This window comes from Thunnus albacares, chromosome 3, assembly GCF_914725855.1.
Source record: "Thunnus albacares chromosome 3, fThuAlb1.1, whole genome shotgun sequence".
In the NCBI taxonomy this organism is placed as follows: domain Eukaryota; kingdom Metazoa; phylum Chordata; class Actinopteri; order Scombriformes; family Scombridae; genus Thunnus; species Thunnus albacares.
In genome coordinates this window covers 21873140-21897104 of record NC_058108.1, presented here as the reverse complement: position 1 = coordinate 21897104, position 23965 = coordinate 21873140, and the positions used below count along the sequence as shown (strand labels likewise).

At 37.2% G+C, this 23965-nt stretch overlaps 1 protein-coding gene and 1 long non-coding RNA gene across 3 annotated transcripts; one reads left to right on the top strand and one right to left on the bottom strand.

The window, feature by feature from the left end:
- Positions 1–259: 259 nt before the first annotated feature.
- On the bottom strand, positions 260–22187 carry usp53b (ubiquitin specific peptidase 53b). 2 transcript variants are annotated; one of them, XM_044346988.1, is made up of 17 exons: positions 21755–22187; positions 19280–19476; positions 18849–19009; positions 18274–18366; positions 18045–18179; positions 17204–17317; positions 16857–16939; positions 15806–15911; positions 14286–14432; positions 13826–13975; positions 13556–13724; positions 9231–9353; positions 8352–9078; positions 6073–6134; positions 4350–4428; positions 3403–4232; positions 260–3257 (listed from the first exon to the last, which is right to left on the bottom strand). In XM_044346988.1, exons 2-17 carry the CDS (start codon positions 19371–19373, stop codon positions 3181–3183), a joined length of 3150 nt encoding a protein of 1049 aa, XP_044202923.1. In that variant the 5' UTR covers positions 19374–19476; positions 21755–22187; the 3' UTR covers positions 260–3180. The 2 variants fall into 2 exon arrangements, with proteins under 2 accessions (XP_044202923.1, XP_044202924.1); XM_044346989.1 differs by lacking the exons at positions 18045–18179; positions 18274–18366; positions 18849–19009; positions 19280–19476; positions 21755–22187 and having other exon boundaries at positions 15806–15930; positions 17204–17296.
- On the top strand, positions 4116–11805 carry LOC122979497. Its single transcript, XR_006402872.1, has 2 exons — positions 4116–4205; positions 10105–11805. It is a non-coding gene; the product is annotated as an uncharacterized LOC122979497 (long non-coding RNA).
- Positions 22188–23965: the final 1778 nt, after the last annotated feature.

Genomic DNA, 23965 nt, shown 5'->3' with positions numbered 1-23965 from the left:
TAACTTATCAGATAAAACCAGTGACACAATGTGGAAGATGAGTGTTGATGCAATACAGTGTGATTAGATTATGTCCCCGTAGATTTAGAGCAAGATAAAAGATACGGATTAACGCAATGCCAACTGTGATGTTATGTGACACGGGACAAAAAGACCATTCGTCACACAGGCCTCCAGATTATATGAAGCCTGTACTGAAGGCTATTGATCATGGGTGCAAGAGGAAAACCAATTATCAGCTTCCTTTTTTCAAGCACGCACACTGACAGACACACAGGCATGCACGTTTAATAACCCAATTTTAGCAATGAAAAAAAACTGTTATTATACATTGAAGCTCTTTCAAACTGGGAAGTGCCAAGCTTTTCAACCCAGGAGGTGGTATGAATTTACAAGAAAAGATTTTTCCCATTTTCTGCCAGTGACATTTGAACATGTCAAACTTTTGCCAAATGCAGCTGAAAGCAGAGCGAACTGCTGAGTTTGCTGCTTGCTGCTGTGGTTGTAGTTTCTAAGTCTGAAAAGGCTTTTAGGAATAGTGGACCTGGCACAAATCCCTTCCCCCACCACTCCCACACACACACACACACACATACAATAGCGCACACAGAGGAGTGTCATCAGATATGTTACAATTAGATTAGCACTGCATATTCAAAAGTTTTGCATGACATCCTCCTTTCCCTTTCATTCATCTCCCTCATTTCTTAAACATGGTTTTACTCGCACTGAAAATGTCAAGGCACTCTTGATACAACTGAAGACACAAAAGATCAGGATGAAAAATAAAACTTCTGTAAAAACAATAGATTTGCTTTTTTGTCAGAAAATAATTAAATAACAGAAAAAAAACAGGAAAAATACTGTAAATAATTAAATAGCCACATAATAAACCACAAAAAACACTTGACAGGTGAGAAAACATTGACATAATCTGGTTGATATACTCTAACTGAGATTTATCTAATCCAATAATTCAGTAATTTTGACTTCTTTATCCAATGAATATATTAAATATTATAATTAACAGTAAAAATCTGTCATTTATAATAACTACAGCACAATCAACTTGTTGAAAAGGCATCCTTGTATTATGTGTCATATACTGTCACTGTGTATCAGTGAGAGATTAGACAAGACTGCTCAATTAAAGAAATTCTTAATACCTCAGTTACATTATGTACCGTATTTTTCTTAAATTTAAACAGTACCAATAAATAAACCATGAAAAATGCAAGTAGACTCTGCAATGACAAGTTTAGGTGTGATTTCACACACAAATCTCTAAAACACCATCCTTTTGATGTCAGACAACACAAACACAACACGCACAAACAGCAAATTTAGTGACTAAATATGTGCAGTGAGAATAGTTGAGTAATACCTGGATAAAGGTTATTGTGGATAGAAAAAATGTAAGCGACTGAAAAAATAATATATTTAATGGCTGGATGTTTAGGAAAAGACTTGGCAATCTAGTGAGCACAAACAAATTAGTACAGTACTCATTTTTTAAAAATTGAAAAACTCTGATATCTATGTGTTCTCGGGAATGTTGGATGTTGAATACAAAGCTTTAAAAAGCTTTTAAAGTAATCTTAAAGTGATTTTTAATGAATGCATAGTATGTCTTGGACAGTCTGTTGTTTTGCAGAGCATTGTTTGCATTATACTTTCATATTTACAACTGATGCATAACCAAAAGTGTGTCCTTGCATAAACAAGAAAAGAGAACAACATTCAGGTGTTAAAATGTTTTCAAATCAATTGAAATGACAAATTTAATGAATTAATTTTATTACAATTAAATAAAACCCAATAGAATTTATGTTTGCTGGACTCACAGTCTGGTATTTTCATGCTCATGCTTATGCTGTACACCCAGCTGGTAAGACTTCGTAAAAAAAGGCCACATGCAGGTTTCAGAACATTATTCTAATGAACAAGAGTAATCGTTATGTGTTGTGTTGTATGGTTAATTATAATGTCAGATAGGCGTATTAACTTAATTGGCATCGTTTTGAAAATACCTGCACATACAGACCTGTTTAAATCTGTCTACTTGAAGAGGAAGACTGAAAAAATATGATTTGACATCAGTGTGAATTACAAAACAGGATTACAAGAACCAGCACAATCGAAGGTAAAACACACAAGGTTGCATGATCATATATAGCGACCTACTGAATAACCTGAGGGCTGCCCCATCTATAGATCGCTGTAGTCAACAAATGTTATAATTTGTAGACTGCAGTCATGCAAAATTACATTTATGAGAAACTGTGTCTCTCCAAGATATGTACATATTTATGAGTAATGGCATGAAATCTACTTCTGAATTTTACAAACTGACAATAATCTTTGTCAACAGCTTTTTACAGCCAAACAGGCTGACAGCCCTCAGTCACTCATTAACATATAAATGTTATAAAATAACTGATATATGATAACGGCTGAAACAAATCAGTAACCTAATGTAAATGTTGCAATATCTGTGTCTGGTGACCCGGAAACCCTCAATATAAAGTTGGTGAGCTGCCCAGATATGAATTAAAAATGTTTCTAATCTTAAACAAGTGTATCCTCTGTTGACAGGTGCAAACAAATAAGATATATTTAACCTGATGTTGATGATGCAAACCTTCAGTCTCAAAGTTTTATATTGTTGTGTAGAATGACATCATATTCCCATTAAGTACTATCAAACATGCTGTGATTTGTCAACACAATTCATTCCTTCCTCTTTGTATAATTGCCAAGCACAGTATACTGAGGCTCAGCACAATCTTTCACGCCTTATCTTTAAAATATAGGTATATCTTCAATTCTGCAGCATTTCTGCAGAACTGTAGCACAAATAAAAAAATAACCATTTAAACTTAACATCAGGTGAGTAAAAGAAGACTCAAAAACCTTTTGTGCAAACTTTAAAACAGCCCAGATTTTGGTTCAAACACAGTGGACAGTGGAAGACGGTATATGTGATAGTTGATAATCCATCAAACAATACGTAACAACATTTCAAAATAGGTTTTACTTATGTGACAAGCTTGCATAAATAAATTCCACTCAATTTGGAGGTGTCAGGCTTCAGGCTTCCATTCTGTAAACTCTTTGGCATCCAGTTAGTTCTCTATTGACCTCTGTCCATCTGTGTAAACAGAACTTACCAAGTAACACTCATAAAAAACCACGTTCATCCAGTCCTTTGGCTGTCACTGGGTTCCATTTTGCTGTGGGTTTATTGCTATTATGGCCTGTAAAGAAAAAAAAAAACAGAAGAACAATCTTGTTTTATGAAACTACTCTGTACAGTGACACACCAACAAAGAAAACTGGACATTGTCATTTTGTCCTTTTCCGATAACTTTCAGGTCTTTAATCGTATCTAGAGGGGCTTACTTGTTTCAGGTCTGGCTTTTGGCACATCTTGTGAGTGTGTGTCTGTGGTGAGTGTGTGGCTGGTATCTCTGCGCTCAGTCGCAACTGCTGTCCGTGGCACCGTGGCCGAGAGGACAAGAGGCCTCTGGTTGTGGTACTTGAGACGGTATGTTTCCGTCATACAGTTATCCACATTGAAGTACGTTGTCAGAGAAACCTCTTGAGCTTGTTCAATTCTGCACCCAGTCAGTCTTTCCTCACTTTCACATGATGAAGGGGTACTCCTCTCCGGGTCAGAGCCCGACTTGGAGCTTGCATCTGAGAAGGTTCGGAGGCCTGACATGTCAGGCTTCCTGTGTGGACTTACGTAGGATGCAGTTGAAAGACGGGGACTGGATTGGAAGGGTTCTTGAAGCATTCTTGGGCGAAACACAGCATGACTTGTTTCACCCGGGTGAGGAGAGACCCGCTGGGCAGGTCGGAGGTGAGGCGACCCTGTCGTGCCAATCTGACGCTGATTGTTCAGTTGGAGAGGTTCTGCAGTCACATTGCTGGGAGGGTGGTATGGCAGGGTGATATGAGGACACTGGGAATCGGAGGTGACGGCCTCGCTGTTGCAGGAGCGGTAAGTGCCGTCTCTGTCCTCGGGTTCCGAGAGAGCAAGATCGTCGGAGCTGTTCCATTCTGAGCTGCTGGTTTTTGTAATGTGCCGCAGGGCTGTACTTTCTCCAGTTTGCCCTCTACAGTTTGTCAGCTCCTGCTGCTCACTCTGCCTGTTATCTGAACCAGCGGAGTCCCTCTCTGAAGATACTGCCTTTCTGGAGGTACTAGAAGTGTACTTTGATTTCCGTCTACAAGAGATAAGTGTTGTAGAGAATAATTATTAAATATTATAGACATCCAATTTACAAGTCCTTACATGTGCATATTAGAACAAGTTATAAATAATTTATGATAAAGGGCACTACCTTGAACTTGGACTGCACTTAAGATGTGAATGTGAAACTTGTTCGTAGTTCTTTCCCTGAGGTTTGGGTTGATGTTTACCTATAAGATATGAAATACAGGTGATCAAAGACAAAGACACAATAAAAAATATGAAAATGTAATAACATTACATACTGTAACTGTATTGATTTAATACTCTCTTGATTTAAATTATGCAGAGCAAATGTGCATCACTCCTATTTTGCACAACAGGTAAGCTGATCACAACATAATTAGAAGATACAAATCTTCTGAACTCTGTTTGAAAATAGAAATCTCTAAGAATATTAACGAATGTGAAGATATTCATCATTTAAAAAACAATAAGAGAAAAAGCATTAGAGCTTCATGAAGAAAAAGACTGGAATGCAGAGATTAACAATTTTTTCTCAGAATTTTATGATTAAATTCAGAATCCTGAGAATAAAGTCAGAAATATTTGAGATTTTAGTCTCATAATTCAGATTGATTTTTCTGGGAATTCAGATATTAATGTCAGATACTTTTTCACTTTCCCTTAATCTTCTTCTTGCATACAATAATTAAAGCAAAGTTAATCAAAAGTAGAAATGAAGCACACACAACATGATCAACATAGCCTACAGTACAAGTCTGACTATGAACCTGTTGTCCTCTTCAAACACAAGGTGGCAGCAGCAGAGTGTTAATCTCACTAGACTATATCACAGCTGGATGAACCACTCTGCACGCTCACTCATACACCAGCGCAGCGAGAGGGAGCGTGGTGCTGAATTCCTTCCCTTTAAAAATAGATGTGTTATTTTTTTCGTTGCTGTTGCCCTGGAGAGGTCCGTGCAAGGATAAAAGCGTTAGCTGTTGGTTGGAAACATTGGCTCTAGATGCTCATAGCCTCGATAAAGTATCAAGTGCAGCACACTCAGAGCACTGCATGAAACAGAAAGATATTTATGACAATGCCAGCAGTCATGCCCAGCTGTGCTATCTCAATGAGCTTTGTGGGATTATCATCAGATTAATGCCTGTGCAGGGCTGACCGGGTGAAGAGGTTAAAGAAGCCAGTCCAAGCTCAGAAATCAACCCAGACATTCATCAATGTTTAATTACTCTCACATTATCAGTATGAGAAGCGGATCACACCTTATCCGTTTTGTAACATGAAATGTAATATGAAATAAAGAAAAAGAGAGAAAAACGTGAAAGAAAGAACTACATATATAGAGCAAAAAGTAATAACCTGTCTTCCTGAAATTAAGTAGGACATGCAAAAATGCTCCAATTTAGCACTGAAAGCAACTTTTCAAACACCCCAGTGTGTACGTGTAGTTAATGTGTATAAATATTTACTGAAAATTTGTACTTCTATTTTATATTCATGTATTATAACTACTGGAAGACTAAATTCATATTGCAGATTAGATGTAGTTGAGCGTATGCAGTGACAAGTTCTCTTATGTTCTACATCATGTTTTTGTTAAATCTTGTTTTTGATTCTCTCCTTTACTTATTTTTTTTTGTTTTGTGTTTTTAAAGCGCTACATAAAAAAACACACAATGTTAGGCTACTATAAGATAACTGTAAATTTACTAGACTTATTTGAATTTAATCAAACATCACTGATAGACACTAGACCTTTTGGTTGTTGTTATTCCACATATTGCATTTATTAAGACTTTTACTGTGCCAGGAAAACCTGAGGAGGCCCTTTAAATCTTGGAACTTACCATTGTGTGAAGGTGAGGACATTATACTTGATTTTACATCGCCTCCCTTTTGGTGCAGCAGGCTGAAAACAAAAGTAAAATTATTCTCAGCATGTTAAAAAGAATCTGCACATGAACAAACAAACAAACAAATACACAGTGAAATATTTTGTGTAAGACAGACAAAACACACAGAACTGGCAGAATGACTCAAACAAATACCTTTCCAAATTTACTGTCTGCTCAGGTCCATCTGGATTCTAAGATCCCAAAAATGTGATTTTCTGAGTTTAACCCACATGCAGTACTGAACACTGAGATATTTTATAGAATTGACTTTGCTGTTGTTGTTTTAAAAGGCCTTATCTACAAACCACATACAGTATCAATCAAAAGTTTGGACACACTTTCTCATTCGAGTATATGGGAAGGTGTGTCCAAACTCTTGGTACTGTACACTGTAACTTCTCACTGTAAATGAACTTTACTCAACAAAAGATTCAGTTTTTTAAATTTTATGGCAAGAAGCTACTGATGAAATTAAATCATTTCAAAGATAACAACTAACAATTTTACATATTTTGCAAACATAATGTCCTTAAATTCCCATGCATAGCACTAGAGGAAGACTTCCATTGAACTTTTAAATTCGATACCTGATTGTGCAACATACACACTTTAGGGGGATATGACATGACGAAAAAGTATACAAATAAGTGGAGACCTCAATATCAACAGTAGTTCCTGGTACCCTTTCTATTAACAGACCCCTAAAGTGCATTTTCTTCTGATAAACATAGATTAGTAAAGTTAATTACCAAGTAATACTTTCATATGACATTAATTATTAATGTTCAGCACATTTGAGGAACTCTTTTGTAGTTAAATGTTTCAATTTACCTTTTTAACTACTTTAATATATGATCTAATTAGACAGTTTAGTGAACATGCAGTGTTTTCATAAAAATCTATTCTTACAAATTTTAGATTCAGTTCACAGTAGCAAACAAGGAGAAATGTTTTCTTTGATAAGGCTTTAGGAATCTAATAAAACCATATGCAGTTGAGGTTTGTTTCAACATTTGATATTATATATACTGAATATCTGAATTGTAATCTCTCAGAACGAGCCATGTGTCCTTTTTCAAGCTAAGTTTATCTTTGTTTCCAGGCAAATCAAAGGTATTTCTGAGTGATGATGCATACATTGTAGCTATGCAGCAGACATGAAGCTCAGAATAGCAAACTGGTGCAACACTGCAAGAACGGACTCAGTATGTAAGAAAATGTACCGAGAAATAAATGAAAAGCATGTGGTCTGTCGGTGGACATTGTTAATAAAATCCCCTCAATTGTGTAAAAGCAGTCTGATTGTTTCCATGTGGTGGCCCAATGAGTAATTACTAAATAAGAAAAGTTATTTATAGGAAAGTATTTAAGATCCTCAATTAACTGTCCACAACTGGACCGATTTCTCCATGAATTAATGAGTTATAGGAAAACAGCTCTTACTTAATGTCAATGGAATTAGCCTGTTAAAAACTGGCTGTTGCAGTACTTGAGTTTTAAAACAATTCACTACATACAGCTATAATTAATTGTGATTTATTTAAAGGGAGCATATCATGCTGTTCGTAATTTTCTGTTATTTTTTCTGTTATAATGTCAGATGTCTATATTAAACATAGTCAAAGGTTCAAAACTTGAGGTGAACATACCGTATATGTAAAATGTATAATGTAAAATGTCAGATTGTTTGTGCATGCCCACAAACAGCTGTCAGCTCTGTAGCCTTTTTTGCTAAGATTCTTGCTAAGGTTGGTACATGGGTTGTTCATGTTGTCTACTCACATGTTTTGGATCAGATTTGGGCTCAAACGTGTATGGATGTATTTGAGAAGCTTCCATTTTGCTTAAAGAACAAGAAAAAGAAGTGAAAGCCTACTACTACTGTTTGTTGACATAGCCTCCAGAACTGCCGCAAGTTGGCTGAAACGCAGCTACTGGAAGCTAATCAATCAGAAAAGAGTGGGCTCATTGAGAGGGGAGCCTTAAAGAGACAAGAGCTGAAACGGCCTGTTTCAGACAGAGGCTGAACTGAGGAGCTGCATAAAGGGCCGGTGTAAGTTAAATAAGGAGTTTTTGAACTGTAAATCAAGCAAAGATAGTCAAGTAGAGCAGCAGAATATAAATATAGACCAAGAAATGTGCATGATATGTCCCCTTTATCTCGTAGTTTTTACACTTCTTGAATTTGAAACCTCAGTTTGTCTTTATACAAGAGTGCAGTTGTTTCTTACCTTTGCAACTGTGCCTCTGGTGTTGATCTCTGGTCTTTAACAACAAAGCCATCAACGCCAGGTGAGTCGGGATTGGTGGAGCCACTGCTGAGTCGGTCACTGCTCTCATAGCCCGACTCTGTCCTCTGAATGGTCCAGGTATCACTACGCAGCAGCGTCTTGGGGCCACCTTTAAGTCTGCTGCCCCTCTGTTGGTTGGCCCTGCTCTCTGACTCTACAGAGCTGTGGCTCTCAGTCTCATGCCGCTGGTCATCCTCATAAATTGTCATTAAACACTTCTGCTTCCGATCTTCTCTGTTGCGTACACATTCACGCTCGCGGTCTCGACTTTGCTCTGCGTGCACCCTTTCCTGGGATGAAGGCTTGCTGCGCCGGGGGCTGTCATGTTGCTGTTGACGGCGTTGCTCCAGTTCATTCAGCACACTGTCCACATTTAACACCTCCCGAATGGGTCTCCAAGTGGACTTGGATTTATTGCGGCTTCCTCCGCTCCCACCTTTTTCCCATTGCTCTTGGCAGCTATCCTGATCATAACGACTCGGGGACGTGTTGTTTTTCTTGCTATGCCCACCACCCTGCGTGGTGAGAGACTGTCCACGTGGCTCCTGAGATCCTCTGCTTGAATGGTTTGTTGACTTCTCAGAACGTGGATGGCTTTTACATTTTTGGTCTGCAGGATGCCTCGGTCCATTCTCTGGAGGAGATGAAGATCTTGCATGTGCCATCTCTAAAGAAAGTGGACATGGATCATTTGTAGAGTGACTATTTCAATCTTGTTCTGCTGGACAATAGTTACCTACACTGACTTGACTGATTTGTATGTCTTTGTTTTTAATGTTCCCCTCAAACCTACAGTATGATGCAGACACAATGCTCTACCTTTGTGTTGGGATGGGTCAGTCCTTCGATGCCCTCTGTCCTTTTTTGATGTTTCACCTGGTCTCTGCAAACTCTCCGTGAAAGGTTCTTGAAATTTGTTTGGACTGCCAAGGGGATTTTTCACTGAGGAAAAAAAGAAATTGAAATGGCAGATGAGTGACTCCTCTACAATTCAGAAAATTGTACTTGATGTTTTTTAAATTGTGATTTTTTTTAGCTGTTAAGTAACCTTTTCTGAGTGCTGTTGATATCAGTGAAGCAAACAGTAAATAATTTTTAGTTGGATCTAAATTCCCTTTATCTGCATAATGTATCATAGGACTTTAAAAACCAATCAGTGTGTGACATGAGATGTGCATATCAATGACTATTAATAATTAATAATTAATAATAATGCATTAAAACATGCAATTCTTTCATATGTTGTTACTAGAAGTTTTAAGAGTGTCGCTCTGCATCTTGTGCATCTTCTGCTGGGAAATGAATTTTCACTGTTGTGCACTGGTACTACTGATATTGAGCTTCAGATACTCAAACAGGTCATTACTTGCTCTTTCCTGTTTATTCATTACAAATTTCAGTGCAGCACACAATAGTTGCTTTTGCAATGCAATTCCACCTTTCTTTTGCTGCAGAACGGGCGATAGGAAAACAAAAATGCCACTGCATCATTAACCTTGTTAAAAATACACTACTGCTGCCACTGTTGCCAGCCCTGTGATGTGTTTATTTCCCTCTGTAGTGAGTAGGCCTATATGACAAACAGCAATGATGTGAACTGCAAACAGAAATGGCAAAATGGTAAATGGCTGCATTTACTTGGTGCTTTTATCCAAAGCGATTTACAATGTTTCTGCTGCTCATTTACCCACAGATGGCAGCAAGCTACCAAGCAGGGTGCTGGCACAGCCATCAGGAGCAATTTGGGGTTCAGTGTCTTGCTCAAGGACACTTCGACATGCTGACAGGAGGAGTCGGAGATTGAACCACCAACACTTAGTGGGCGACCTGCTCTACCTCCTGAGCCACAGCTGCCCTAAACATCTGCCCCCAAATCAGCACAGCTGCAACTTTTTCAGTTTTTTTGTTCTTCTAAAAGACACTGCTAATAAAACATGTTTAACAAAAACATGCTGCTATAATAAATGGACAAAGACAAAAACTCCTTTCTGCATGTTAAACCACTTTCTACCAAAATGTTTCCTTCTTTATATTTGATTTTCTTCTGTTAGTGAGTACAGTACTTAAAAAAAGATGCTTAATATTTTAAAGATCTCGAGTAAAACAACAGTACAACACTATAAATAGGAAACAGATGAGTGAAATGCTCAAACAAATAAAGGCATAACACTCTGTGCATCTGCACGGCTGCTGGATGTTACAACAGCGGTGAGTAAGCAGTGAGTAAGCTGTAGTATTATGGATTTTCAGATTTGTTCATGTAGCCTAATGCTGACATTTGAGTGGTTCAACTGCAAAAGGATACTAGATTTGATTAAAGTACACTTAACACAACTGCTGACTAATTAAGCAAAACACACTTCATGATGAAGTTATCAAGAAACTCACAGGCTTAGTAATGCAAGTATGACACTGCAAGGAAGCTGTCCTAGTTAGTCAGAGTTGTCATGTAGACATGAGACAGTAAAAAGCTCCTACCACTACGTACTGCAGGGTAAATCAGTATTACTTAAATAATCTGTCTACATCAGTAAACTTCAATAAAATCTAATTTTAGAAAGATCATAACAGTAAATAATGCAGAAAATACATAGAATATTAAAAAAAACTAAACCTATATTTGACTCTTGAGACAAAAACAAAGAATCAATTACTTACACTTATTTTCACAAACACAAATCTCCAGTCCCATGCCAGTCAAAGTGTCTGGACACCACACTAAAGCAAAACAATCCATCTAAATCGGCGAGGCCGCATTGCCAAAAAACCAAGCAGATAAATTGATGGAGGCAAACAACGGAAATGTCTAGGGGAGGAGTGAGAACTGTACAGCAGGAGCATGGGTGCGCTTGGCCACAGGAGCAGGGATTAGGGAGGGAGGCGTGGGTGGTAATCTGCGTGCAACAGAGGCATCATCCTCATGTCAAGTTCAAGCCAGCACACAGGGCAGGGCAATCTTTCTGCCTGCGGTTTAACAGCACTCTCTCTCTCAATCCCAATGCAAACCATAACTGTAATTTGTGGAGTGAAATCATTGTTGTCAAAGGTAATGGCACTGCTTTATGTTTAATGTCAATCAACGATACTTTCAGAAAAAAATGCTCAGATGCTAAAAGAGATTTTTTCGAAATTAAATTATTAGACAAATTGAAATTGTTCTTCATTCTGATCCCTATCATGGCGTCTTATTAATTGTTACTGCTTAATATCACTATGTTGCTGTTTCATTTCATTTCCCTGACACATCAAAAAAGGATCATCACAATTTTCATGATGACTTTCTGGCAGCAACGAACATCTGTTATCGGAAAAATTCAGACCTACTGTATATAGATATGTATACAATGATATGTTTTGTTGTCCATTTTAATAAATTTGTGGTTTGGAATCAGTGTGAAGCTGTTTCATCTAAATTGATTTCCAGTAGCCTTGCACCTGCATGTGATGTGAGTATCACTACACTAACTCTCATGCTTTTCACATCATCATCTGTGTTACAGTGAGGAAATATCAAAGTCTGCTCTCTATTTTTAGAAAACTTAAACTTGGGCTAGTTTTTAAATACTTAACTAAGTACACTTAATTCACTTAAGATACTACAAAGATTAAGATATTATTAAAGTATACATGAAACATACATTCAATTATGAATTCATAATAGCTTTGCAGGAACACACAAATATTATGCATGCATGTATAATAATATTATTATTTAGTATTCAGTTGGGTAATCTGGACCACACTATTATTATGATTCAGTTATGGTGCTGGTGGGATTTACTTTACTGTTGGTTTATAAAGTCCATGCTGGGTGATCACTTTTTTTTTCTGAACAGCTGGAGGATGCAGCTTTTCTACTACTAGTTAGAGTAGTAAGATAATATTTATTCCAAAGTTCTCAAAGATTGACACAAAGTCTTCATTAAGAAAGCACTTTGCCTCAAAAATAAATAAATTAATAATAATAAATACATTTTGATAGCAGGCAAATAGCCATGCTAATAATCCTCTTCAATACATGTGCTTATGAATAATAACAAACTTAAAAAATGTTCAACAGAATGTGAAGAAATAACAGTTTTGACATTATGTCAAAGACATCTATCTATTGTGCTATGGCGATATCTACTGAAGTTAGCATGCTAACCAGCTAGCCCTGGCCTGTCCTGACTCATAATACCGCTTGTACCTTGAGAGGCAATAGTGAGTCACTGTTGCGTCCAGCCTGCCCTCAGTCAAACATGTGAGGATGAAGAAGTTGCACTTTGTTTTTTAGGTTATATTTATTCAAGCAAACGTTAGCTCAACATTAGCACTAAGTTGATATTCTTATCATACTTAGTCAAAGTCCTACTTACCAATCTGCTAGCTAGCAGAGTACTGATAATACACTATTGATTCAGTGCTAATGTAGTGTAAAGTAACGGTGATATGATATGCTGCCTCCAATTGGTTTGGAGTGTGGAGCATGACTTCGCCAATTCTTACATATTGCACCTTTAATAATCAACTAACAGTTTATGTGATTTTTCAAGCAAAACCAACTTCTCAAATGTGAGTATTTGCTGCTTTTCTTAGTTTGATATCATTAGAAACTGATTATCTTTGAGGTCTGGACTGTTGGTCAGACAAAACAAGACAACTGAAGATGTCCTCTTGGGTTTTGGGAAATTTTTTCATTACATTTTGACATTTTACAGACTACACGATTAATCACAAAAATGAATCAAAATCAAAATTAAGCAGATTAATTGATAATGACAAAAACTGTTAGTCAGCTCTAATTCAACTAACCGACTCATTGACTTCTTTGATTGTGCTTGCAGGTGTTGTCATGTTATGCATGCAAAACTTTCAACAAATATAAGAAAATAATTTACTTAATTCTTTTTGGCGACTGACTGTGGTCTGTGCATGCATGTCTAGGTTTGTGTTTACAGTAGTAAGCAGTAATTTATTGAAGGTGTCCTGATGTAATACTGGATGAGCTGGAGGCAAAGTCCAATGTTTCTCTATATTTGGTTTCAACACCTATATTTTGAGTGCGTTATTACTCCTTCTATGTTATATTTATTTTTAAAAAATGTCTAAATATCTTGAATGTCAATGAGGAGTTACATGTTTAGGGTTACAACTTGTCTTACCTGTCACATCACCATTTACTTGGGCTTTGTACCGGGGACACATAGTGGTTTGTCTTGGTGCATCTTCATTAGACACCGGAGTTCCCTCAGGATTGGTATAAAACAAAAGAAGTGGTTGGAAATGTCCCCTGATACATTTAGAGGCAACATCTTTCCATTTGGATCCAATCTGTGAAAATGAAAAGAGTGATATAAGAGTGTGTAACATGCAGTAACAGGTAGCAGACTTTTGGAAGGGGGATAAAGCAGATTAATAGCAGAGGTCCTAACCTCCTTTACAGTAGCATCGTCAAAAAACATCCATTTTGAAGATTTGGTGTGATAGGCAAAGGCTGAGTAATGTTTACTCGAAAAACAGATCATCCCCACCAGATGCAGCTCACTCCGTTTGGCATTTTCATCAGTGACTCGGTTAAAAAGCTGAAAGAGAGCAAATTGAGACAAGTTTGATCTCCACATATTGCTCTTTGGCAGATGCTAAATCCTATAAGAATAAAATCTATGTGTGTTTTTTTGGATAGCCTGTTGATTTTTTTTTATGAAAGATTACATCACTCTGACCTTCATAGTGTATTAAAGACAAAAGTCAGAAAATAGCTAAGAACTGTGATAGCTGTTCTTTTTCAAGAGTACATGAGTGATTATTAACAGCACAAATGTTCATTCACTCCATAGAAAGTGTCACATAAGATGATGCAGATGATGATACCGCTGTCAAGTCAGCTCTTACCCCACACAGGTTCAAACGTGGGCCAAGTGACCTGATGACATCGTCCGTAAGATCAGACTGCTCGGCATCCCACACAAATCCAATAGTGACAATCTCTGGGCAGTTCATGAGCACACGACGGATCTTGATACTCTGACCACAGTCGCTCTGCAAAATATGAATAAAAATACATGTAGGCCCATATTAATAAATATGTAAACACAAGAAAAAAGGCAATAAGGCAAAAAATATACAGTATGTAGTTTGCAATTTAATATTACAAGAAGCACGGGGCACCATTTTCTTTTAAAGATATGTACTTTTTTGGGAAACATTCTTATTTGCTGTCTTACAGAGGGATAATTAATTGATGATTGATGATGATTTCAATATTATTTTAATATATGTTTAAGACAGAGGTAGTTGACAGTATTTTGCATAGTTTAGCACAATGGCTGGAAGCACGGAGAAACCGCAAGCCAACAATTTAATACTTCCAAAGCTGATATCTGGAAATAAAAAAATGAGACATTTCAATGAGCAGTTAGCTTACCTGCTGTTTCTATTTATGTCTTGACAAACAACAGCTTGTTAAATTCACGCTAAATCTCTCATACTGTAAGTGGAAGTTGTCGGCTTTTTGCAGTTTCATAACTCTGATCAAAACCCATAAGATTCTTTGATGTATTTGTGATAAGTTTGTTCCCGAACAAGATAAAATGTGTAAACAACAGAATAATAGAGTTGTTGGAAGGTGTATTTTTTTCACTTTTGGCAGTGGCTAACTGTCCCTCTGCCTAAAGTCTTCCTGCTTAGGTAGGCTAATCCCCCAGTGGACCAGTCTCACTACCAAAAACACTGAGATAACTGTGAAACTGATCTTTTAAGTCTCAGTAATAAATAAATGACAAATTTCCCCCAAATTTCAGAGTATTTCTTATGGTTGTGGCTTTATCTCGCTCTCCCTCATTCTCTTTCCCTCACACACACCTCGTCAAAACTAAAATAAAACCTCTGACTTAACACTTCAAAATGCCATAACGAAGATAAAAAAAGAGTCGGAGAGCATGTATCATCTGCACATCACAGTGTCATTAAATCAGTACTGCAGCTTGGAATTTTCTGGAAGAATAATTTGTTGAGGGAACAGAGGACTCAGCTTCACCAAACTGATGCATACTGAAGAGGAAGACAGCAGCAAATACAGATGAGAGAAAAACACTGGATAAGCCCTTATTGCTATTTATATCCTAACACTAGTCTGGCACCATCTCCTTCCGGCCGCTTCAAGTGCAGTGTCACGGCAGAAAGCACGGAGTGTACTCTGCATAGTTGCAAGAATCATTTTTGTGTCCATTTTACAGTACCATGATAACTGTTCAGCTGAATGGTTAAATTATTCATTAATAGATGCCTGTAATGAATCATCTGGTTGAATTTAGACAGATGTTTTTGGAAAAAAAGACAGGGAAAGGTATTGGGCCGCCACTTTGTAAGGAAATAATCACCATTAAAATGAAGAATGACATTAAATCACATACCGGGCAGCTTCGGAGGTCACCTGTGTTGTTTGCTGCCTGCAGCAATTCTCCGAACATATCTGACCTGAGCCGCTCGTTCTTCCCCAACATGCGATCAACCTGTTGGCTGTGCATAAACACAGAGACTGTATGGATAGTAGATGGTTGGCATTTTATTGAAAAAGTCAAGACACATTAGCACACTCAGTGAACACATTCCATCACCACAACTTCTATATATTTAATGTACTACATGCCAAGACAAGAACTGTGTTCTAGTAGTCAATATAAACAGATTGTAATTGGGCTTTACTGTATATTTGGTTATATTAAATCATGTATTGCAATGTATAATTCCTCAATTAATTAGAATAATCCAATTTAATAATTATTATTTAATATTTAGCAGTATAAGATTTAATATTTCACATTATCTTGTCTCTATCCAATTTAATTCCTTTGAAAATTTAGAATTACAATAAGAATTAATAAAAGTGTTCCTGTAAACAATCCTCCACTAACAGTTTTGATACCAGTGAATGCAAACACACAATTAAATTCAATTTTTTAGATTTTTTTTATTTACTCCTTATTTTGACCAAATAATTGTATGGCATCTTCAGTCCAACCTTAGTCAAGAGTTAAAATCCACTGATAATTATCAGGTTGTTTTGTAGGTGTTTTTTGTTGAGCTGAATAAATCAGGAAGCATCGAAAAATCGAGCAAGACAAGCGACTGATGGTCATACCAAACTTCCCCTCAAATACAAATGTCATTGATAAGTTTTTGTGCATTAATATATCCATCAGATTCCTTCTCAGAGTCACGTTTCTGACTACAAACATACAAATGTAAGACTACAGTAACAGGGAAAACACTCACATTTACTTTGAGCCTTTAGCTACAGCTGTTGAATGACAGGAAAGAATTTGTAAATTGATCTGAGATGCTTAAAATTCAAATCATTTTTAGTAACCTTATTTAATACTTTGACATTTAAATCAGGATTAGTACTCTGGCCTGATTTTTGTAGCCCATTTTTAAAGCCATGGCAGTAAATCAAGTACTCACCATAAAGCAGTGGTTGACACATAATGTACGAATTCTGTGAATGGGTGGGGGTCTGAAGATGCACCGCAACAACGACACACAAACTTCAGAAAAAAAAGAAAGAAAAAAGTTAACTTTATTTTACAGATTTACAGTTTTAATAAATGGGACGTGCATATTCATTTACTCTTACATTTAGTTATAGCAGCTGTGGGAGTCTTTCTTTATTGTTATTATTATTCATATCTTTTTATTTATTACTATTTCATGTGCTTAACATTAATACATATCTTAGTACAATACTGTGTTGCTTTTCAATAACATTTAGCAGCTAGAATGTGAGTGAATGTATTGAGATGATTAGTTACCTGCTCATAAAGCATCATCGCAAACTTCTGATGGGTGATGCAGGATTTGGATGAACAAGCATCAGTTGCAGCGTCTGAAACTATGTGCAAATGAATTCGCTCCAAGATGTTCTCCTAATATGTGAGAAATAATAGCAGATACAATGCAAACATTGAATATATGCAACAACACAGCAGAGTGCAAAGCAAATGAAGGATTACAGTACACAGTATAACCTTTAAATTCAGCTTCTCTGTGTTTGCTCACTGACTGTGAAGTAATCGTACTCACATGTACGTAAAACATGTAAAAAATTCACATCTTTTTTCGCTAATGAAAAAATTATTTGTGACGACAAAGCTGCCGCTGAGTAGCACTTGCATTAGAACGATTAGCAGAATTACAAAGGATTAAAACTTGCTGCAGATAATACATTTTTAAATATTCTGCACTCATAGCTTGTGATTTTACTGGGATTCACACTTTTTTTTTTCCTATTGACTAGTGGACACAACATGAACAGCTGTGAACAAGTATTTTTTTGATGGTCTAGTGCACAGAGAAACAGCCAGTAATGAAAACAGACAAACTCAATTAAATCTGATTCACAGTTCTAACAGGGTTTTCATATGCTAAAAGGCAAGAGACCAAAATGCACCTTCACACACAGTAGATATAACTGCTGATGACACAGAGCCGAAACAGTTTGTCAGTGTCCTCTGCTTCTCTTTATAGCCATTAAGTGTCACAGAGGAGGAAGCACCATGACATTATTTTAAATCACATTTACTGTGGGGAGGTCTTCCACTAAATATTAATTCTGATTAAAAAGCCAAAACCAAAGGCGCAGTGTCAACATACAAAGCACTCAGCAGCATCATCCATCAGGCCCAGTTGGAAGCGTTGCTCATCTTTAAAAGTTTCAGCGAGGGCGTTACGCAGGCTGTCGGAGGGGAGCACACGCTCTCTGCTCTGCTGAAACTGGCTGAATATACTCTGAAAAAGAAAAATAATCAGCAGTTAATGACTGAACCAAATTACTATTGTATTACCAGATTATTAATTATATATAATTCGTGACCAATTTTACCTTTAATGCACAGAAAATGCAGGCATCACCGAGACAAAAGTGACCTGAGAGCTGCCTCAAACTTCTCCTGAAAATGTCCAGCTGCCAAAGCACCTATAAATATTTAACGACAGCATATTTATCACAGTGCTGACATGAAAGTGATCTTATAGACAATATTTTTTTTATATTACAATTCATTCGAATTAATTCATCTAGTACTGCCAATCCCACTGAGAATGAACACCCAACTCTGCAGTTTTTCTCAGCTTTTAGTCACTTTCAGCTCATTATTTGTGGTTTGGTCCATATGGCGGAGTCCCGACGGCTCTCACTAACCCACCCAAACACAACCATGTCCAGGTCACACAAACCGCTGAAACACTACTAGTGAAAAATAAAAATCTAACTACCAAGTAAGAAGTTGTTCAGGAAACCAAACAAGAGCTAAAACACAACAGATTTTTGGCAGATGGCAAGTCTGTGGAAGTGTTAGAAGAATGTTTTTTTAAGCACTGAGACAGTTTTGTAATTCTTTCAGTGGAGTAAAGTATCTGTTTTTCAGTCATTAAGAGCTGATAGAAAATGGTTCTCACCTGGACAGCACTGTTTAGGAAGCAGCTGTTCTGCCCAGGCTCATTCAGCAGGCCTTTGGTGAGAGCTAGAGACAACATGCTGCCAGGCTGGTAAGATTTCTTCAGGCCTCCTCCAGGTTTTTTGAACATCTTCACCCATGCCATGGAGTTAGAGCCTGCAGCTGATGAAAAAAAATCTTTTAACATGTGTCCTCTGTTTCATATTTTACTGAAGGTCGTTTAAAGCCATTTACATTCAATGTGTCACCGTAAAAAGGTACATTATATCATATAATATGATGTTTCACTGCATTCTCATTTAAGGAAAGTGTAGTGATTATTTTTTCATGGCACTATAGAGGCCCTTTCAGTTCGTTTTGGACCCAATTTTCATTATATCACTAATCCAAATGAGTGATTTGGTCCGATGCCAGATAAATAATATCATCTACCTTCTCCAGAACTGGGGGGAGACTTGCTGCAGCTGGACATGCTGGGAGGTGGGAGCTGGTGCGGTGGTCTGGCCATGGGCTCCATCCATTTCATCCCCACGCACCTCCAGAGCGGTTGGTTGAAAGCATTGTCAGGATCAGCCACAGGGCAGCCTCAGACATGTGCTACTAGACATTGAATGGCAAGTGGACAAAATCTGGGAGAAGAGAGGAAGAAGTAAACCATAAATGTACCGACACAACAGTGCAGCTATAAGCTCAATAGCAGAATAACCACAGAAGTAATGCTTAAAAAGGAGTGCTGTAGCCAATTCCTGCATCCTAACATTAATTAACACAAAAAGTGTGACATGAAAACACACACTTCTGAAAATAAATGCTGAATATACAAGATTAAAGCTCATTTAAGTTATTCTGACACCGTGAATATAAACACTGTCTGTCATCTGTACAGCTCAGAAAAATAGGCTTAAAGACCTGAACTATGAGTCAGTGTCACTTCTATGATTTGCAGCCTTCATAACCCGTCAATCTGTTGCTGAAGCAGGAACAAAACAACATTTATCTGTTTATAATCATTTTGAAAAAAAGACAAACCCTCACTATCTTTGAATGTGAAACCATAATTCCATCGTAATGAAACTCGAGACTTACAGATATTCTGTTGTTATTTGTATGCTGTATTGTACTGCTGAAATTAGCAATTATTTTCATTATTGATTAATCTGTTGATCACCTTCTGGCTTAATCGATTACCAGTTTGATCTATAAAATGTCAGAAAATGGTGAAAAATGTCAATCAACGATTCTCAAAGCCCAAGATGTAACCTAAAATGTCTGGTTTTGTCCTGACCAACAGTCCACAAGAAGATATTCAGTTTACTGTCGTAGAGGACTAAAGGAACCAGAAAATGTTCACAGTTAAGAAGCTGGAACCAGAGAATTTTAGCATCAGTTCTTAAAAAAATACTCAAAAAGTTAACAGATTATCAAAATAGTGATTCATTTTGTGTTGATCAACTAATTAACTAATAGCTGAGATCATTGCTTGTCATTGCTTCACCACTACTGGATTCTTTTGTATTGTTGCTTCTACTGTTTGCAGAAAAAAAATATTAAAAATACAGGCATAGTATAACAGAATAATAATGACAAAAAAATACAATAAAAAAAGATACTGTATACATTTTAATCATTATTAATTATATAAAACCTAAAATGGTCCTGTTTTGCTCAAATTCAAATTTACAGTGAATCAGTTTGGCTTTTTATCATTATTATTATTATTATAACATTTATTTAATCAGGTAATCTAATTGAGATCAAGATCTCTTTTGAAAGAGAAACCTAAGTGAAGTAGAAGAAATAAGACACAACAAAACACAGCAGGTCACACACAAGCAAACTGCATCAGAAACAATCACTGACATCTCTAAAAAGTTCAAGTTTAAATTCTTCCAATCGGACTTACGGGTTTCAAAGTCTTTTGTAATACTGTGCAAAGTACTTCTTCAGTTCAGTATTTACATGTAGGGTATCAATAGTGTGCCAGTCCTGTGATCTGATGAACAGCAGTGTCAAATGTGAGGTTTGATCTAGAACATTGTATTTTCTTATGGATATGATTAATTGCCATTATGCTGCATGATGGTGCTCACATCAACATGAAGTCCTATTTGAAATTCCATTAAAATACATTTTAAGCTTTTGTAAACTTAAACAAAGGGCTCATCCAGATGTAAAAAAAAACAGGATGCAGGTGCTTTAATACAAAGTTTAACACAGCTAAATCAAAGTTTTGATCTTGATCTGTTGCTATACTGATTTGTTTACATTAGTTGTTTTTTAAAATACTGCAGTAAACAAGTATTAAAATCAATATTTTAGATCATTATATGATAAATAGGCAAGATAAAATAGTCCAACGGGATCAAACTTGTACAGACATATAGTAGCTATGTTTTATATTATAATGTGTGAATGTCTATGATTATGGTGAAAAGATGACTGATTACTAGCCTTTCATTTCTTATCAAAATCACTATTTTTGGTCACACAACCACAATTTTTGGAAATATTGTTTCTTTATGTAAAATCATATTTTAAGCCAACATTAGGTGTCAATGCCCACATGTGTTTCTGCACCAACCTCTCTTGACACCATGTGATGCCATTATAGGCCTATACGGTCTGACATAAGCGCCCATCTTTGCTGTAGGATTCATAAAGAAGACATAAATCTAAATACTGAACGTGTTTTTTTTTAATGACCATCCTGCGTTTTTCTGCGTTAAAAAAAAAACAACAACCCAAAGCTCTGTCTAGCGCGCTCCCACAGCAGGAGACATGCTGCCAGCGGCTCCACGGTGAACTGTGTATCTGGGAACAGCGCCCGGTCAGCTACTGTAGCAGAAATATGCCGCAACTTGCATTCAAGGCTCGGAGAGAAAAAAAACAAGCGCTCTGCAGACTCACCTTAAAGGAAGCGCGGAGACTTGACTGCTCGCCTCCAATGAAGGCGCAGGGCGGTCCAGCTGTCAACGCGCAAATCCCCCACGACTTCTCGCCGAATCCTGCGAATATAAAACTGGCTAGAAACGACTGCAGATACGACCAGACGCGTGTAACGCACTATCTGTCATAGTGCAACATTGCCAATCCCTCCGACACGCACACAGGCTGCAGCCCGAGCCTCTGTTTGATGCCACTCACACACAGACACACACAGACACACACAGCCGCTCCGGGACAGTGTTATTTCGGTGGAAATTCGTCCCTTTTCTGTGTACAAACGGGGCCGGTGATGGCCTGTGTCAGAATGTCCGACGCGGATTAGTGATGTTTTGAGACTTGAGGGGTCAAACTCCGCCCCTAGTGTAGCCTCAAGTGCACTGCTGCTGTATTGCAATCTTCAATCCCTGCATGGCAAACTGTGTGCTGGCGGAAGGTCAGACTTCCAACTTCATGATGATGATGATGATGAGAGAAGACATCACATGACTGCACTGGTTTCATAATCATGCAGCACTGTGGGGACTAAACCCTGCCTGTTCTTTGTAAAAGCTCTCACTTAAATGTCAAGTAAGAGAACAGAATATTGTTTTATATTTAGGGAAATATCAAATGTGTAAATATGCCCCGTTTGTTATCACGAGCCACACTGGATAAAGAGGTTTTATGCTTTTTTCCCCCTCTCTTATCATGTGATACCCAAATAAAAAAGCATTTTCAAACACTAGAAAGGTACATTTATTTAATAACAATTATAAATCTAATATTTTTCTCTTTGTGATCCCGGTGCTGCTGTAAACAGGACATAGATTTCACAAAATTGGGGCAGATGGAGGGCCTGGCAGGGGAAAGCCTGCAGAGCTGAGCAGGTTTTAAGTGTAGACAGGACGACTAAAAGGAGCTGACGGTGCATGCAAGCCAGAGTCTGCAGAAATGGCACGCAATCTCTCTTCCAGTTCTTTTATACATAAATTTAAAAAAGAAATGTCAAAATAAGCAAAAAAAATCAAATAAATAATAACATGACATGATGGCGCAGTGGACCTAACATAATGTTTATCATCGTCATATCGTTCATCAGTTGCTGCTTCTCTTTGCTTAAATACAGTTTATCAGTGGGCACTAGTAGATTATTGACAGTACTCTCTCTCTCTCTCTGTGTGTGTGTGTGTGTGTGTGTGTGTGTGTGTGTGTGTGTGTCTACAGTATGTGGGCCAGCCTGTGAAAAATAGTGTAAAATCCTCATCATGAGTTGCTACATTGATTGGTCTTCACTGATTTTGAGACCAAGAGTGAAATCTGTTCAGGAATATTAATCAAGCACTTGTTAGCTCACTATTATTGAGAAAACAATCTCAATTATATACTGAGGTTGACTACAGGAAGTTGTATATATATTCATCACTATATATTTAAGTAAACAAATAGAAATGTATAGACTATGTACAGTCTGGGATGAACATGTGTTTATGGTATATAGCTATTGTCTGGTGAAAAACAACTGCAGTGTGGAGCCTTATGTGAAGCAGAATTTATCCAAAAGTCAATGATCTCTGTGTGCACAGTTATGTTCAGGTACATTACCATGAACTATAGAAACAGGCAGGTTTACTGCTCTGCCTGAAGAGGAAAGACTTTGTTTGCTGTGTGATTTAGGTGAGACTGAAGACAAAGTCCATTTTATGTTTATTATGTTTATTTATTAATGTATATGATGATTTAAGAGTTACACTTTTTAGTAAAATGTCATCAATGTCTGATGAGTATTTTTCTGGATGAATGATTATAAGAAACTTGAGATGTGTTTCAGGAAGGAAACTTTTTGTGTGGCTGATTTAATATGTAGAACTTGGTACAGATGAAAGTTTTTTGTTTGCAATGTAATGTAAGTCTTGTTCTTGTATATGTTTGACTAATGTTCCACCACTGCAATTATATTTGAGTGTATTTTAAGTCCCTGTGGGCTGAGCACATGTATGTGCAGGACTAACTAACTAACTATTGCTTTTCTCTGTTCTTTTCTGAAGGACTTTACAGGGATTTGTCCAGTGCACTACATTTTGCTCCGCTCCAGTGATAGCACTGAAACCTCCCCAGAGACACATGAAGACTTCCTGGTATTATTTATATAAAGTTTGGAAAGAATTAGATGTCTCTCTTCCACAGTTGAGTTCC